This window comes from Citrus clementina, unplaced genomic scaffold (genome assembly GCF_000493195.1).
Source record: "Citrus clementina cultivar Clemenules unplaced genomic scaffold, Citrus_clementina_v1.0 scaffold_1, whole genome shotgun sequence".
NCBI lineage: Eukaryota > Viridiplantae > Streptophyta > Magnoliopsida > Sapindales > Rutaceae > Citrus > Citrus x clementina.
Window position 1 is genome coordinate 4,828,503 of NW_006263303.1, and position 16,132 is coordinate 4,844,634.

The 16,132-nt window shown below is 36.2% G+C and overlaps 1 protein-coding gene across 1 annotated transcript; it reads right to left on the bottom strand.

Moving 5' to 3' along the window:
- Positions 1-759: 759 nt before the first annotated feature.
- On the bottom strand, positions 760-6,132 carry LOC18055696. The gene is made up of 8 exons (XM_006450924.2): positions 4,272-6,132; positions 4,082-4,180; positions 3,856-4,008; positions 2,702-2,865; positions 2,336-2,483; positions 2,075-2,197; positions 1,890-1,977; positions 760-1,227 (listed from the first exon to the last, which is right to left on the bottom strand). The coding sequence occupies exons 1-8, from the start codon at positions 6,114-6,116 to the stop codon at positions 1,061-1,063; spliced, it is 2,787 nt and encodes a 928-aa protein (XP_006450987.1). The 5' UTR covers positions 6,117-6,132; the 3' UTR covers positions 760-1,060.
- Positions 6,133-16,132: the final 10,000 nt, after the last annotated feature.

The following is a 16,132-nucleotide window of genomic DNA, read 5'->3' on the forward strand; positions in this document are numbered from 1 at the left end:
AGTTTCTGTATTCTTCAGGGGTGACAAGCTTACAGAAAATAGGGATAGAACTCTTCAGTGGAATAATGAGAATGGCAGCAGCAGACATAGGTTGCTAGAGCCAGAGAAGGCACCATTACCGTAACTCTACCAATAAGTGCATTTGATTGGGCCCCTCTTTCAAAAGCATAGTAAGAGGCCGCAGGGATATTGAATTTCCTTGAAAATCTGCCCATGGTAGAAGCTTGATGCACTGAGAAGCTGGACATCTGTGCATATACCAATCAAAATGTGATCATTGCACCCAAATTGGCAACATTCCATTGACATCCTCACTTCCTCTACCCTTGTTATGGACAAAGCCGCCACGGATAAGATGTCAATTCTTCATTGCTGATGATCGATGCCTTGTCCAAGCAGCTGTCACAAAATTTTTAATGATTGCAGATTGGATTCATTTTACAGGCTTGTAGCTGGCTTGGACCTCATCAACTTTGGATTTTTCCTGATATATGCCATTGAGCATAAGCCAAATCCTGGTCTAAAAGCTGAAAAGACAAATGGAGAAAATGATTCTGCTGTTTCTTCTACTCTTAAAGAAGAAAATAGGGTATATTTGTGGGGCAATTGTTGTAGTTTAATTTTGCTCTCAGTATTAATCTGAATTAAAAACTTATGAGTAGCCTCTTTCTACTTGATTGTCACATTTGTTGCTTCATTCGTCTAAAACAAGTCCTGAACTCATATTAACAGATTAGTCTAAACAGGAGGATTGGAAATCAGAGACCATGAGTTGCCAAGGCAAAAAAAATTCCAAGCTCACTCAAGGTCTCGCCTGTTTCTCCTTTACGAAGATTTACAAAATTTATGTACACTACAGCAGCTCTTCTCAGCTTGCATATACACTACCAGCCCCCTAACATGATAAACTCGTGGCCATCAATCTTTCATCTTTCATATCAGACATGACAGTGGACGACACAACAACGTCTCAGCTTGCCGAGTTCCAAAGGGTCCTTGTAAATTTACATTATATGCTAAAGGAGTAATAGTTTGCTGGGCCTATGGCTCAGCCTTTAAGTCACTTAATGTTCATGGCTGCTGCCATGGCCCGAAGCTCTTTTGTTATCTCTGAGAAGGCTGGCCTAGATTTGGGATCTGATGACCAGCACCTTTCCATCAATGATCTCCAGGTTGGTTCACACCAGCTTGGGATTTTAGGTCCAAGATTGCCCTTTATTATGCCGGCTAAAAGAATCCCCAAGAATTGAATAAGTACATGTGAATCAGCCAAAATGATGTAGAAATTAGCAAACAAGTAAATGTTAAAAGGGATAATTCTGCCAAAAAAAATGTTAATCTAATTTATTACTTTTTACACCAGTCAGCACAGTAGCGTGAACCCTATAACCATGAGAAGCTACCCAAAATACTATCTGTTTGACAGAATTCAAAAACATCAAGGCTGAAAAGGTTAGATCCCTGGCCTCCTGCCCATAACATCTCACCAAAAACATAAACAAAACAAGTTGTCAAAACCCACAGCTAATGATGGGATCTGACAAAGTTTAGTTCAAAACCATCTAACAGAGTTTCAATCTCTCAGATAAAAAACCAATAATATATGGAGAAGTTTGAAAATGATTACAAAATTGATAATAGCTCTCAAATGGCACTGTAAATGACAGAAAGGACACCAGAATAAAAGGAAAACGGAGAAAAGAAAATTATGAGAAGACATTTGCCGAAGGAACTTAAATCCCAGTCCCCAGAGCCATGGAATTGAGAATGTGTCCTAAAAAAGTACAGTGATGATGATAAGATATCATTATAGATGTATTCAGTTATATTATGTGAGCATATAAGTTAATAAGTAGTTCGAAACCATATTAATCCAATCATAAGAGTACCTATTATTTCCTCAGAATGCAAATCTGCATAAGGTTCCTCCCCCGTTAGAAGTTCCCACATGACAACCCCAAATGAGTACACATCAACCTACCAGAAAAAAAAAAGTCAATAAGAAATTAAATAAAAATACAGTGATGTGATTGGAATATATTCACAACTATAAAATTCAATTAGCGCATTTTACCTTCTCTGTTACTAGGTTGTCCTTACTTTTGAAAAGCTCCGGTGCCATCCATGGAATAGTTCCTCGTACTCCTCCAGAGATAAGTGTCTTCTGTTTAATTTTTGATAATCCCAGATCACCAATCTGGTAAAAGGGTTAAAGTTTAAAGTGTTTAAATGAAACCAATAAGTGAACACAGTTGGGTTCGGAGTTATTGATCAACCACTAGAAAAGAATGACAAAGAATTCACCCAAACCACTTAATTTTTTTAAGATATATACCTTGCACACTGGTCGTTGAGGATCCCTCATATTCACAAGGAAATTATGAGATTTAAGGTCGAAGTGGACAATATTCTTCTCATGTAGGTATTCTATACCAAAGGCTGCATCCATTGCTATTATTATCCGCTTTCGACGATCAATTGTTCTGTAAATTGGAAACTACATCTTTTATGAAAACTAAACACAAATGGGTGCCCATAAAGAACAGTTTGCTACAAGATTGCATAAGGGGATATGATGTCAGAACTAGTAAACTTCAAAAAACAAGTTTGCTACAAGATTGCACAATAAGTGCCAACAAGTATTGAGCATATCTGCATAAACGAGCAAAAGCAAAAAGACACTTGAATGAGATTGTAATACCGATCTTTCCTTCGAAGAACTTGTTTTAGAGAGCCATTAACCATGTACTCTGTAACTGTAGCCAAATTTGTCACAGGTCCATCAGTAACTACACCATAGAATGCCACAACATTTGGATGATGAATCTGACCAAGCATGTGTGCTTCCCTCCAGAAGTCTGCAATCTGCATGCATGTATGAAACAACAGAATGAAAAGATAAAGCGCAAGCCTACATTTGCCAAACAGTAGTACTGATGATCATAATACATCCCTTTGGGGCAAGATTGAGGATATGGACTTCGATACTACCATTGATTTAGGACAAAGAAGGGTTCAATTATTTTAGTAAGTTTTTAATACTTGCCAATTTTAAAAGAGTCTTGTTCAGTACGTTATGTAAGTCTTTGATTTCTTGTTGAGGCATGATTTATTTGCTTTATTTGATTGACTAAGGGAAGTAGTTGTACCCAATTGTAAATAAGGAGATTATGTTACTCGTTTTCAATTGTTGTTGATAAAAGAAAACTCCTCTCCATAAATTTTCCACTTCAGATTACATATTTTACACCCGTGTTATTGAGTTGTTTGAACTACAGTGATATCTAACCTCATATGCTAGAACGTTTACTGAACATCTAATCACTGCAAAAAGAACCATTGGGTTCTTTCCCAGGCTCAACAGCATGAATTATCACGCTTTCATTTCCCACTGCGTAAACCATTAAATGCCCACCTTCTCCTTCACGAGAGATTTAGATTTTTTCATTTATTTATTTTTATAGTATTTAAAATATAAACTTAAATCCGGGTTGTCTAACTTGAAGGCGGAATGGAGGGAATCAAGGAATGGTAAGGGTTCAAGCTTAAGAACAAGAAAAACATGAATAAGTAGCCTTACAGAATAATTGATCAGCAAATACGGTGTACCCAAATGTATCAAAAGAAAATATATTTTAAATCATTAACTATTGAGCTGTCCGCATTATACGTGTTAGAAGAATCGAAGACTTCAGAAGAAACTCCTCATGCAAAATGATCCTTATACTGGCATAGGAGATTCTAAATTCAAATCTTGGTTGTAAATGCTCCAAATCAGAATAACCATATAATAAATAAAATTTGATGATGAAAGTCTTTTAAGAGTTGATTTTCAGAGGACATAGGGGTAATTACCAGTCGATCCTCCTGCAACGAACCTTCAGCGAAGCAGCTTGGCTTTATCCTCTTAATGGCAACATCAGAACCCTTCCATTTTCCATAGAAAACAGTTCCAAATGTACCCGATCCAAGTTCTTTTATATATTCAAGATCCGAAGTTTTTATAGTCTGCAAAATGTAACAGAATTATAAGTTGTTTTCATATAAAAGACATACAATTTGCATATGTTTAATAGGATACCTGCAGTTCTGCATTGGCTGTATTAGTGAAGTATGCTGCCGATCTACTAGAGATTTCACCAATTACCTTTGAGCATTCACAAGTCTTTTTGGTCTCGACCTAAGAAAAGTCAGAAAACGGTGCTATTAGTCTGGAAAACATATGAATATATTCATTTAGCTCCAATCGTAGCATAGCTTTTAAGTAATACCTTTTCTTCTACAGGGTCCAGATGAATTTCTTCTTTATGCTCATCATTTCTTTCTGTAGCTGCATTCTGCAAGGCAGAAATCTGGGGAGGTTCTATTTCTTTGGAGGATGACAAAGAAAGGTTATACAAAAGATCCATCGAAGACGCAACTCCACCTTGCAAATTTTTAGTGCCGTTCTTCATGTTGCATCCCGATGCTGTTCCATTTCTGTAGTTCATATTATTTGAAAGACCAGATATGTTAGCACTCTCCTCTGAGTCAATCAGTAGCTTTTCATTCTCAAGTTCAGGATGAATGGGTTTGCAAGTTATAGGCATTCCATGAAAATTCTCATATAGAGCCTGACATTGAACTTCATGTCGCTCAAGCTTAGAGCCAGTCAACATATCATCCTTTGTGTTCATTACTCTTACAAATGTTGATGGATTGTTAATAGCAGTATGCGACAGGAAAAATTGATCACCTGCAACATTACATGTGCTATGACAAGCTAATTGACTCTCCACCAGATTTGAAAGCCCATATTGTGAAATTGTAGGGCCACCATGTTCTCTAAATTTCTCACCATATTGGACATCAAAAGTGGAGATGCCTTTATTGAAGCAAGAACCCATCACACTCACCACTCCTTCTGAAGCAAGCTCAGTAAAACCAGCCCAGGGACTCGACAAATTGGCATTGTACAATCCCATAGACTTTCCTTGCTTTGAGATGTTTGACTTTGGCCTGATTCCAAGATAGCATTTCCCCGCTGGAATTTTCCCATCCAATCTAGCACCTCTATAGTTTCCCACTTCAACCAAATTGTTATTTTTTCTCGCATAATTTGAATAATTTCGCTGATATCTAGCATCATTCACAGCAAACCTATTGCCGCGAAGTCCACTTTGACAAGCACAACAAACTCTGTCACCAACACAGGAAGAATTCACAGGACAGCCACTTCCAACCGGCAGATTACTGCAAGACTGCACTCCCAAATGATTATTCACCGATCCACAAGTTGCGCCCCATGGCATGATATTTTCGCTATTGAAATTACTAAAAGGCATCTGCCCAGTGTTCCCAAAATCCCACTTACAATCAACACTGTTTCCCATCAATGTAGTATTTCCACCCCCATAACAGAATCCCTGAAAAGATCGCCCCACCAAGCATTCTACCGAAGCATTTGCCTCAACAGCTATGTTTCTAACATTCCCATCCCTCGGATTCAATGGCCGCAAACGCCCATTCTCTAATCCATTAGCCACATTCACTCGAAAAGGGTCATTTTTAACCACCAAATCATTTGGTTCTTCCAGGCCAAAATCTAAATCAATAAGTGGGCTATCACAAGATTGTTTGGCTGACAACTGTTGTTTCATTACCTTCTTCCTCAACGAATCATCAGCAACACCCTTCCCTTTAACAACCCCATTATTATTAAAACTACATTTATCATCATCACATAAATCAGTGCACACAAAAACCCAAAGCCTTGCGTGCTTACCGCACGATTCGAGCTTATCATACTCTTCGACCATGCACCGTACGTCGTCGTCGGAGGCGATCAAGACAAGAGGGGTGTCGTCGCCCTGTTTCCGGTCCGGGTTGAGGGGCAGCCGGTACTTCAGGGTAAAAGAGGGAATACTAGAGCAAATATCGGAGATCTTTAAACGGAGCTTGGGGAAAGAGATGGTGCGGTCCACGGAGATGATGCGAGTCTCGCCGCCAATGTACCTTAGATTGTTGGAGGATGGCTGGACGTGGAATGCGCCATTGAAGCTGCAAATTAGCTTCACTTTTGAGGCCGATTTCTTGCGGAAACGAGAAAGCGAAAGCGAAAGCGAAGGTTCTTTCATGTAGAATCAATTTTCTTTTTCGTCAGCAGTGTCACTGTTTCGTGGTTGTGTGTGTCGTATAGTTGTTGCATGCGTAATGTGTGTTCTGAATTAGGCTCCAGGTTTAGTTTAATTACGATGCTGCCATTACTTGATTCTCAGGTGTTTTTCTGTTGTGCCAAGCGAATCTTGGAGTGATTGCTGCGGCTTGGCGTGGATAGACATTCGGTTCAGTTTGACACAACTCAGATTTGTCAGTTCGATTTAATTCGATTCTGTAAGTTAAAAAACTCACCCGTTCTCGTCTCAATTAAAAAAAAAAAAAAAAAGTAAATATAAACGAAAAATAGCAAAACACAAAACCCCGAAAACTGATTCACTCACGGCTGGTCACAGCCTCACACCACTGACCACATATAAGCGCTCACACTCCATGCAACCACCGTCAGCCCTTAGCCGTCCATCAGCCACAACCCGTTCGTCATCCTCACACTATACACACAGGCCGCTCCTCTCTCACACCACCCCGCGACAGTCGTCCGTCAGCCCCATTTGTCACAGCCCGTCGACTTTTTTTTTTCTTCTCCCTTTAATCCATTTTATAAATATTCAATAAAATTTAACATCAAAATTTTCGATTTACATTTTAATGTATCTCATTAATCTCTGATTATGTAAAATAGTTATTATTCGACGGAATTCTGGAATTGGTTAAATTTTCATAACAGTATCAAATTTTTATTTTGTTTCTTTTTTTTTTCTTGGGTTTATTTGACTATTGCCGGTGCTTGGCGACCCCCAAGGGTAGGATGTGTTTGGTTATTGCGAAAATATTGAAATTATGGGAAAGTGTTGGAAATGTTGGAAAAATGGTGAAACCCATGAGATTCTTGGAAATTATAGAGTCCAAACCGAAAAGAACCAAACAAATCCGAACTAAACCGAACCAAATCAATAAGGATTTTAGTTCCGGTTTGCATTCAGTTCCTACTTCCTACTTCCTACATTAAGGAACCGATCCATTCAACTCAGTTCGCCGAGCAGGATATTTGCCCAACCCGACTTGTGGTTGTGGCTTCATTATTTTCTGAATTGGAATTTATTATCCTTCGGTTTATGCCTAAATTACGGTAGTACCCTTCCTCGCATACGTAATAAATTATAAATTATAGAAAAGATGAAATTGCTTTAAAAACAATGAAACGCTATTTAATTAATTTGAATAAATTGTACCTCAGAAACCCCTCTTCCATTGAAGCAGTAGTTTCCTTTAAAAACAAAAAAAAAAATTGCTTTAAAACAAGAAAAGAAAACATATAATTAAGCAATTGTACCTTGATGCCTAAAAAAACCTTCCTTGACCTCTGAAAATCAAGAAACCTTCTCTTCAATATCCTCCAATAAACCCCCAAATTAATTCTTTTTCCACTTATATGATCAGAATGTAAACTCTAAATCACTTGTACTTTCACAAAAAATTTTATCTAAATCGCTTGTACTTTCACAAAAACTTTTGTCTACTAAAAAATTATTATTATAAAGAAAGAAGAAATTAATAAGTGAAAAGACGCACAAGAATATACCAAAAAATTAGAATGAGCCTATAAATATAAAACAAAGATATTGTTAAGGATCCACTTATCTTACATGCATGTAAGATAAATCATCCTCACATAAACAGTGCGTGGACTCCACACATGCACTGTTCATGTGAAGGGGATGTATCTTATATGCATGTAAGATAGAGATTGCCTATTGTTAAATGTGTTGTGTGTAAGAATATATCACAGTGAGATAACAAATTATATGTTAGCTAATTTAAACAATAGTGTAAACTAGCAATCGGAAATAATAAATGAAGAACAGAAGAGGAAGAAACCGAATTGAAATAAAAAAAAAACGGAACCCGAGGCCTGCACAAAAACAGTCTCCTTAAAACAGATTTACCACCTATTCGGAGTGCTTAAGGTTTGTTGGTATCTGTTTCTCAGGATGCAGCGGGTACGAACTTCCAGTCAAGCACAGGCTGGAAATTCCGGCGAACCACAACAGTGAACTCAATCAGAGAAAGACGAAGAAGAATGAAGGGAAAACAAGTGTGCTTTGTGCTCGTTTTTGCAAGTGGAAAAAACAGAAGTGAAGGTGCCTTTTTATACTCAAGGGAGGATGTAACAGCTTTTGTATTGAATTTTCGAATTCAATACATTTTAATCAATTGTTATAACAGCCAAATCAATTTAATGAATTGATTTCAAAATTGAATTCAAAAAAACGTGAATAACAACTAAAAATAATTGTAAAAGCTGTTACCAATTCTTTGAATTCACATGAACTGTTACAATAAAAAATTCAAAAGGAATTAAAAACGTGCCTAGCTTGCATGGATGATTTTGGGCTGACATTCGTGTACACAGGACGCGCGGGCGCACACGAGTTCAACCAAATCGGGCTTGAATTCGCACCCCCCCTGCGCACGCGCGTGTGGAGAGAGCATCTATCCTCATAATTCTTACTCATGCATGGTTAAGTATTTATATTTAAACACTAATTCCTAGGCTTCTTTTTCCCATGTGGGATAAGACTCATTTTTTTTCAAATTTCCAACTTCAAGGGTGAACTTTGAGAGACAATTTCTCATTCACCCAAGCACCATTTTGAGAAAATAAAATTATACTATTGAAGTATCAACGGAGTAGAATCCGAACCTCACAATATTTTCCACTTTCGTTAAGTGGGACCCACTCAAAATGTGCTCTCAAAATAGCATGTTATGCTATTTTTTCAACAATCCCCCACATGAATGAAAATTGGCAGTAAAACAAGAAAACCGCTAAATTTTGACATCAAAACTATTTTTAACTCTTAATGATCGAGTTTATTGGATTGATACCTAGCACATGATAGGTAGGTGTTATCCTTTGAACCTTCTCTTGTAATAGTATAATTACTTTACTAGCTTATCAGTAGACGCGATGTCTTTGAACTGTTCTGCCATTAGTGTAAACGATCATATACTACACATAGGTATTTCTCCTAACACTGTTGAGTTCTCATGATTATGTTCGTTTTGGCCTTGAACATCTGCCTGGTTCTGCAAGAGTTTCTAAGAGCTGAACCCTTTATAGCTCCCTTTGAAGCGGCCTCACTTCTCTCTCACATAGGTGATATCTTAATTAAGAGTAACCCGCATTACTCTGCTCGAATTTTCGATGCATAAGAATCATTAAGAGCCTAGCTCAACCTTATTCCCCACAGGAATCACTGTTTCATCATATGAATGGTTAATGAGGTAATCATCTCAAGAGAATGACCCCACAGTGATCAATCTTTAGTCTTTAACAAATAGGTTATCTAATTGAACCTAGATCTTGGGATTTCCAGTCTACTAGGTTAGGTTTTCCTTCGTTATTGACTAATCAATCTATAGGTTTTAATCACATCCCCCTCGATGATTTTTCTACTAGCTCTCTATTTAACCCTTTGGTTAGCGGATCCGCTATGTTATCCTTTGACCTTACATAGTCAATAGAAATAACTCCAGTATAAATAAGTTGTCTAATGGTATTATGTCTATGACGTATGTGTTTACACTTATCATTATACATATTACTTTGTGCCCTACCGATAACTGATTGACTATCGCAATGTATACAAATCGTAGGCACAGGCTTTGGCCATTTTGGAATACCTTCTAAAAAATTGCGTAGCCATTCTGCTTCTTCACCACATTTATCTAATGCAATGAATTCAGATTCCATTGTAGATCTAGCAATTACTGTCTGTTTAGAAGATCTCCATGATACAACTGCACCTGCTAGTGTAAACACATAGCCGCTAGTAGATTTTGAATCTTTTACATCTGATATCCAGTTAGCATCACTAAATCCTTCTAATACTTCTGGATACCTAATATAGTGCAGTCCATAATTACGAGTATATCGAAGATACCTAAGTACTCTTACGATAGCTTTCCAGTGATCAGTTCCCGGATTACTCGTATATCTACTAAGTTTGCTTACTGTATAGGCTAGGTCTGGTCTGGTACAACTTGTTAAATACATCAGACTACCTATTATTCTAGCATATTCAACTTGAGAAATACCCTCTCCTCTGTTTTTTGATAGATGAATACTAGTATCTAATGGAGTTTTAGACATAGTATTATCCTCTTTATTAAATTTCCCAAGAATTTTATCTACATAATGAGTTTGACTTAAAATAAGTCCATTAGAAGCCCTTGAGATTTTAATTCCCAAAATGACATCTGCAAAACCCATGTCTTTCATGTCAAACTTAGACTTCAACATATTCTTAGTAGATTTAATCATATCATCATTACTCCCAACAATGAGCATGTCATCAACATATAAACATAAAATTACATAGTCATTTTCTGTTTATTTAACATAAACACATTTGTCACACTCGTTGATCTTAAAGCCACTTGTGATTATTGTATGATCAAATTTCTCATGCCACTGTTTCGGTGCTTGTTTCAAGCCATATAATGACTTAACCAATTTACAAACTTTTTTCCTTGTCCTGGAGCTATAAAACCTTCAGGTTGCTCCATGTAGATTTCTTCATCTAAATCTCCATTTAGAAAAGTCGTCTTTACATCCATTTGATGTATCTCGAGATTGCGCAAAGCTGCAATTACTATTATCATCCGTATGGAATTTATTCTCGTAACAGGAGAATAAGTATCAAAATAATCAAGGCCTTCTCGTTGCCTATAACCTTTAATTACAAGCCTAGCCTTGTACTTATCGATTGATCCATCAGCTTTCATTTTCTTTTTGAAAATCCACTTATACCCCAAAGGTTTACATCCTGGAGGAAGATCTATTAGCTCCCAAGTATGATTTTGTAAAATGGATTCAACTTCACTGTTAATGGCTTCTTTCCATAAAGTGCCTTCAGCTGAAGTTACAGCTTCTTCGAAGCTTTGAGGTTCATTTTCTAGCAAATACGTCAGAAAGTCTGGACCAAAAGACTTTTCTATTCTAGCTCTTTTACTACGTCTAACCTTAATTTCTTGTTCTTCTTCTTCTGGTGCTTGATCATTTTCTTCATTTTCAAGGGTTGTTTCATGAAGTTGTTCCAATTCTCTCAATTCCACTCTAGAATTGCAAGAATACACATGTTCGAAAAACGATGCATTTCTTGATTCTATTATCGTATTTTTGTGGACATCTGAAACTTTAGACTCATGCACCAAAAATTGATATGCACTATTGTTTTGTGCATAACCAATGAAAATGCAGTCAACAGTTTTTTGTCCTATTTTCACTTTTTTATTTAAAGGAACCACTACTTTAGCAAGACACCCCCACACTCGTAAGAATTTATATGAAGGTGATCTACCTTTCCATAACTCATATGGGGTTTTATCTTCTTGCTTTCGGGGTATCTTATTTAATAAATAATTAGCTGACAAAACAGCTTCTCCCCACATATTCTGGGGTAACCCAGAACTTATCAACATTGCATTCATCATTTCCTTTAAAGTTCGATTCTTTTGTTCTGCAATCTCATTAGATTGAGGTGAATATGGAGCCGTGACTTGATGTATGATTCCACTTTGTTCACATAGTGACATAAACGGAACAACATACTCACCACCACGGTCACTCCTTAATTCTTTGATTTTTCTATTAAGTTGATTCTCAACTTCATTTTTGTAGAGAATAAACTTTTCTAAAGCTTCATCTTTACTTTTCAACAAATATAGATAGCAATATTTTGTGCAATCATCTATAAAGGTAATAAAATATTTATTACCACCTCTTGTTTGAATAGATTTAAAGTCACAAATATCACTATGTATTAAATCAAGTGGTTGGGTATATCTTTTAATTATTTGGAAAGATGACCTAGTTAGTTTTGCCTCAACACAAGTTTCACACTTATGTTTCAAATCAATTTGAAATTTGGGAATATGCTTCATGTTAATTAATTTACGCAAAGAATTAAAATTAACATGTCCTAATCTACCATGCCAAAGATTAGAAGACTCAAGCAAATAAGCAGAAATTATAGCTTTATTATTAATTGTTGGTTTCAAAGTCATTACATTGAGCTTAAATAGCCCATCATCAACATAACCCTTTCCCACATACATCCCATTTTTAGACAAAACTACCATATCTGACTTAAACACCATTCGGAAACCATGTTTATTCAGCAGCGATCCAGACACCAAGTTCTTCCGAATTTCTGGCACATAAAGCACATTGTTCAGAGTCAGTTCTTTCCCAGAAGTCATCTTCAAAATCACCTTCTGTTGACCCTCAATCTCAGACGTAGCCGAATTCCCCATGAATAGCTTTTCTCCATTGCTAACAGCTTCAAATGAAGTGAATAACCCTTTGTCCGAGCAAACATGTCTAGTTGCTCCTGTATCTATCCACCATTCTCTTGGATTAGAGCCAACCAGATTCACTTCTGAAACCACTGCAGAGAGGTTTATATCTAAAACATGTTGAGTGATGTTTTCCACCACATTCGCCTCTCGCTTCTTTTTAGGCAATTTACAATCTGAAGCCTTGTGACCCATCTTATCACAATTATAACATTTTCCTTGAAACTTTGTTTGTTTCTTGGAAATTCCTCCTTTAGGGCCCAATTTTTTTTTTTTTTTTTAGGTCCATGTTCAACAAAATTTGTCTTTGCCATAGAAATAGCCCCTATTCTTTCTGCATTTCTGTTGTCTTCCTCAATTCTGAGCTTAACAACCAGCCCTTCAATATTCATCTCCTTTCGTTTATGCTTCAAATAGCTCTTGAAATCTTTCCAAGCAGGAGGCAATTTTTCAATAATTGCGGTAACTTGAAAAGTTTCGCTTAGATGCATCCCTTCCGCAAGGATTTCAGATAATATAATTTGAAGTTCTTGTACTTGACTTATTACTGTTTTAGAATCCACCATTTTAAAATCTAGGAAGCGACCAACAACAAACTTTTTGGTACCCGCATCCTCGGTTTTATATTTTCGGTCTAAGGATTCCCATAGCTCCTTGGCTGTTTTCTTTCCTATGTATACATTATACAAGGAGTCACTAAGGCCATTCATTACATAATTTTTACACAAAAAATCTGAATCGTGCCATGCATCAATTGCACTTGTAACTTGAATATCTGTTTCACCCTCTTTGGGCTTAGGAGCATCCTCGGTCAAAAACCTCGCAAGGTTCAATGTGGTCAAGTAAAAGAACATCTTTTGCTGCCACTGTTTGAAATTCTGGCCATTGAATTTTTCAGGCCTTTCCGCATGATTGACAGGAATTGCCACAGAGGCTGGTTCCTTCACAACAGATGGTGCAGCAACAGGGACATACGGAATGTCATCAACGGTATCAGTTGCCATCTCAATGTCAGGGTATAAGTCTGTTTTAAGATTGTAAGAACATATCACAATGAGATAACAAATTATATGTTAGCTAATTTAAACAATAGTGTAAACTAGCAATCGAAAATAATAAATGAAGAACAGAAGAGGAAGAAACCGAATTGAAAAAAAAAAAACGGAACCCAAGGCCTGCATAAAAACAGTCTCCTTAAAACAGATTTACCACCTATTCGGAGTGCTTAAGGTTTGTTGGTATCTGTTTCCCAGGATGCAGCGGGTACGAACTTCCAGTCAAGCACAGGCTGGAAATTCTGGCAAACCACAACAGTGAACTCGATCAGAGAAAGACGAAGAAGAATGAAGGGAAAACAAGTGTGCTTTGTGCTCGTTTTTGCAAGTGGAAAAAACAGAAGTGAAGGTGACTTTTTATACTCAGGGGAGGATGTAACAGCTTTTGTATTGAATTTTCGAATTCAATACATTTTAATTAATTGTTATAACAGCCAAATCAATTTAATGAATTGATTTCAAAATTGAATTAAAAAAAAAAGTGAATAACAACTAAAAATAATTGTAAAAGCTGTTACCAATTCTTTGAATTCACATGAACTGTTACAATAAAAAATTCAAAAGGAATTAAAAACGTGCCTAGCTTGCATGGATGATTTTGGGCTGACATTTGTGTACGCAGGACGCGCGGGTGCACACGAGTTCAACCAAATCGGGCTTGAATTCGCACCCCACCCTGCGCACGCGTGTGTGGAGAGAGCCTCTATCCTCATAATTCTTACTCATGCATGGTTAAGTGTTTATATTTAAACACTAATTCCTAGGCTTCTTTTTCCCATGTGGGATAAGACTCATTTCCTTTCAAATTTCCAACTTCAAGGGTGAACTTTGAGAGACAATTTCTCATTCACCCAAGCACCATTTTGAGAAAATAAAATTATACTATTGAAGTATCAACAGAGTAGAATCCAAACCTCACAATATTTTCCACTTTCGTTAAGTGGAATCCACTCAAAATGTTCTCTCAAAATAGCATGTTATGTTATTTTTTCAACATTGTGAAACAGTGGGGTGGCTGTCTTCTACAAGAGCACTCAAATCTCCTAAATCGCATGCATGATGTTTGGCTTATTAGAGATAAATCGGATTTGCTGAACATCATCTACACACACCATTTGGACACGCCGCTTAATACACCGTTTGTAGCTGGTGAAATTCTTGTACGAGTAGTCACGCATGCGTTGTCTTGTAATCAAACACTTGAATTGTGAAAAGAAATACAAAATAGCTTGTTGGTTCTCTTATTCCTTTCACTTGGCTTTACTCCTTTTAGTTCTTCTAATTTATAGTTACAATTTATTCAATACTTCCTGCAACATTATGCAACAAACTGTTCGTTTTTCACCAGACGTTTTCTTGAACAAAACCGTGGAAATTTGTTAAGAAAGTGGAAAACAGATTTGTCTATTTATTAAGAAAGTGAAAAACAGACGTTCTAATAAATGGATTGAGGTTTAAGATTTAGAGCTAGCAAATTGTGACTATTAATGCTTAATAGCCAACTGAATTTTTATAAAAAGAGACATACCATGTGTGACAAAAGAAATTATTATATGATAGCTTTATTCCTTGAAGAAAGATTGATCAAAACTTTTTTTTTTTTGTGCTAATATTGCCCAAACTATCAAGTAGCTTTAATTTAGGATGACTCTTTCAAAATTAGGCTTCTATTTTTTTAAATCAAATTATGTTGAACCTTGATTTAGGCTTCTCATATTGGCATTTCATCTTCATGTCTAATTATGCACCTCTATATTTTTTTTCTAAAATATGTTCACTTCTAAGGGTGGGCATCAACCCGCCCAACCCGTGAATCCGACCCAACCTGTGCGATTTTTTGCGGGTTGGGTTAAAATTTTTTAACCAAACCCAACCCGTCAACCCATATATATATATATATATATTGATATTTTATATAAAAATTAAAAATATATATAAATATAAAAACTTTGAAATGTTGATTTGTTCTAAGGATTTAAATATTTATATTTTTTTAGTTTATCTAATTTATTTATTTATTTATTTTTGTTCACTATTTAATTAGACTATAACAATAGATTTTTTTCAAAAGCCCAATTCAATCAACATAACATAACCGGTCAACCCGTATGTATATAAAAATTATTATATAAATTTTGATATTTCATATAAAAATTAAAAAATATAAATATAAAAACTTTGAAATGTTGGCTTTGTTCTAAAGATTTTAGTTTTTTATTAATTTATTTATTTTTGTTCACTATTTAATTAGACTATAAAAATAATTTTTTTCAAAAGTTCAACCCAACCCGCAAAATTGCAGGTTGGATCGGGTTGAAAATTTTCAACTCGTTTTACATGCGGGTTAGGTCGGGTTAATATTTAAGCTGATTAACTGACCCAACCAACCCGTGTCCACCCCTATTCACTTCCTAAGATGACGAGGATGACTTTACTTGGATAATATTTTACAAAAATAACAAAGCCAGAGGACTGACCTTCTCAGTGTAAACCTTCCAATTGTCATGTCGGTTACCAAAATTTTAAAAAGATGAAATTTAGACTGAGGAACTTCAGCGAGAGGACGTTTGAATTTTCCTAGTTAAATGATTTTTAGCTTACCTTTCAACAATGATAGA

What these genes read in the sequence shown, in the direction of transcription:
- LOC18055696 (XM_006450924.2), bottom strand. Translation starts at nt 6,116, where the DNA reads ATGAAAGAACCTTCGCTTTCGCTTTCGCTTTCTCGTTTCCGCAAGAAA. An exon ending in TGGACCCTGTAGAAGAAAAG is followed by an intron (nt 4,181 to 4,271) that starts GTATTACTTAAA and finishes GACTTTTCTTAG; the next exon opens with GTCGAGACCAAAAAGACTTG. An exon ending in GTTCTTCGAAGGAAAGATCG is followed by an intron (nt 2,484 to 2,701) that starts GTATTACAATCT and finishes TCCAATTTACAG; the next exon opens with AACAATTGATCGTCGAAAGC.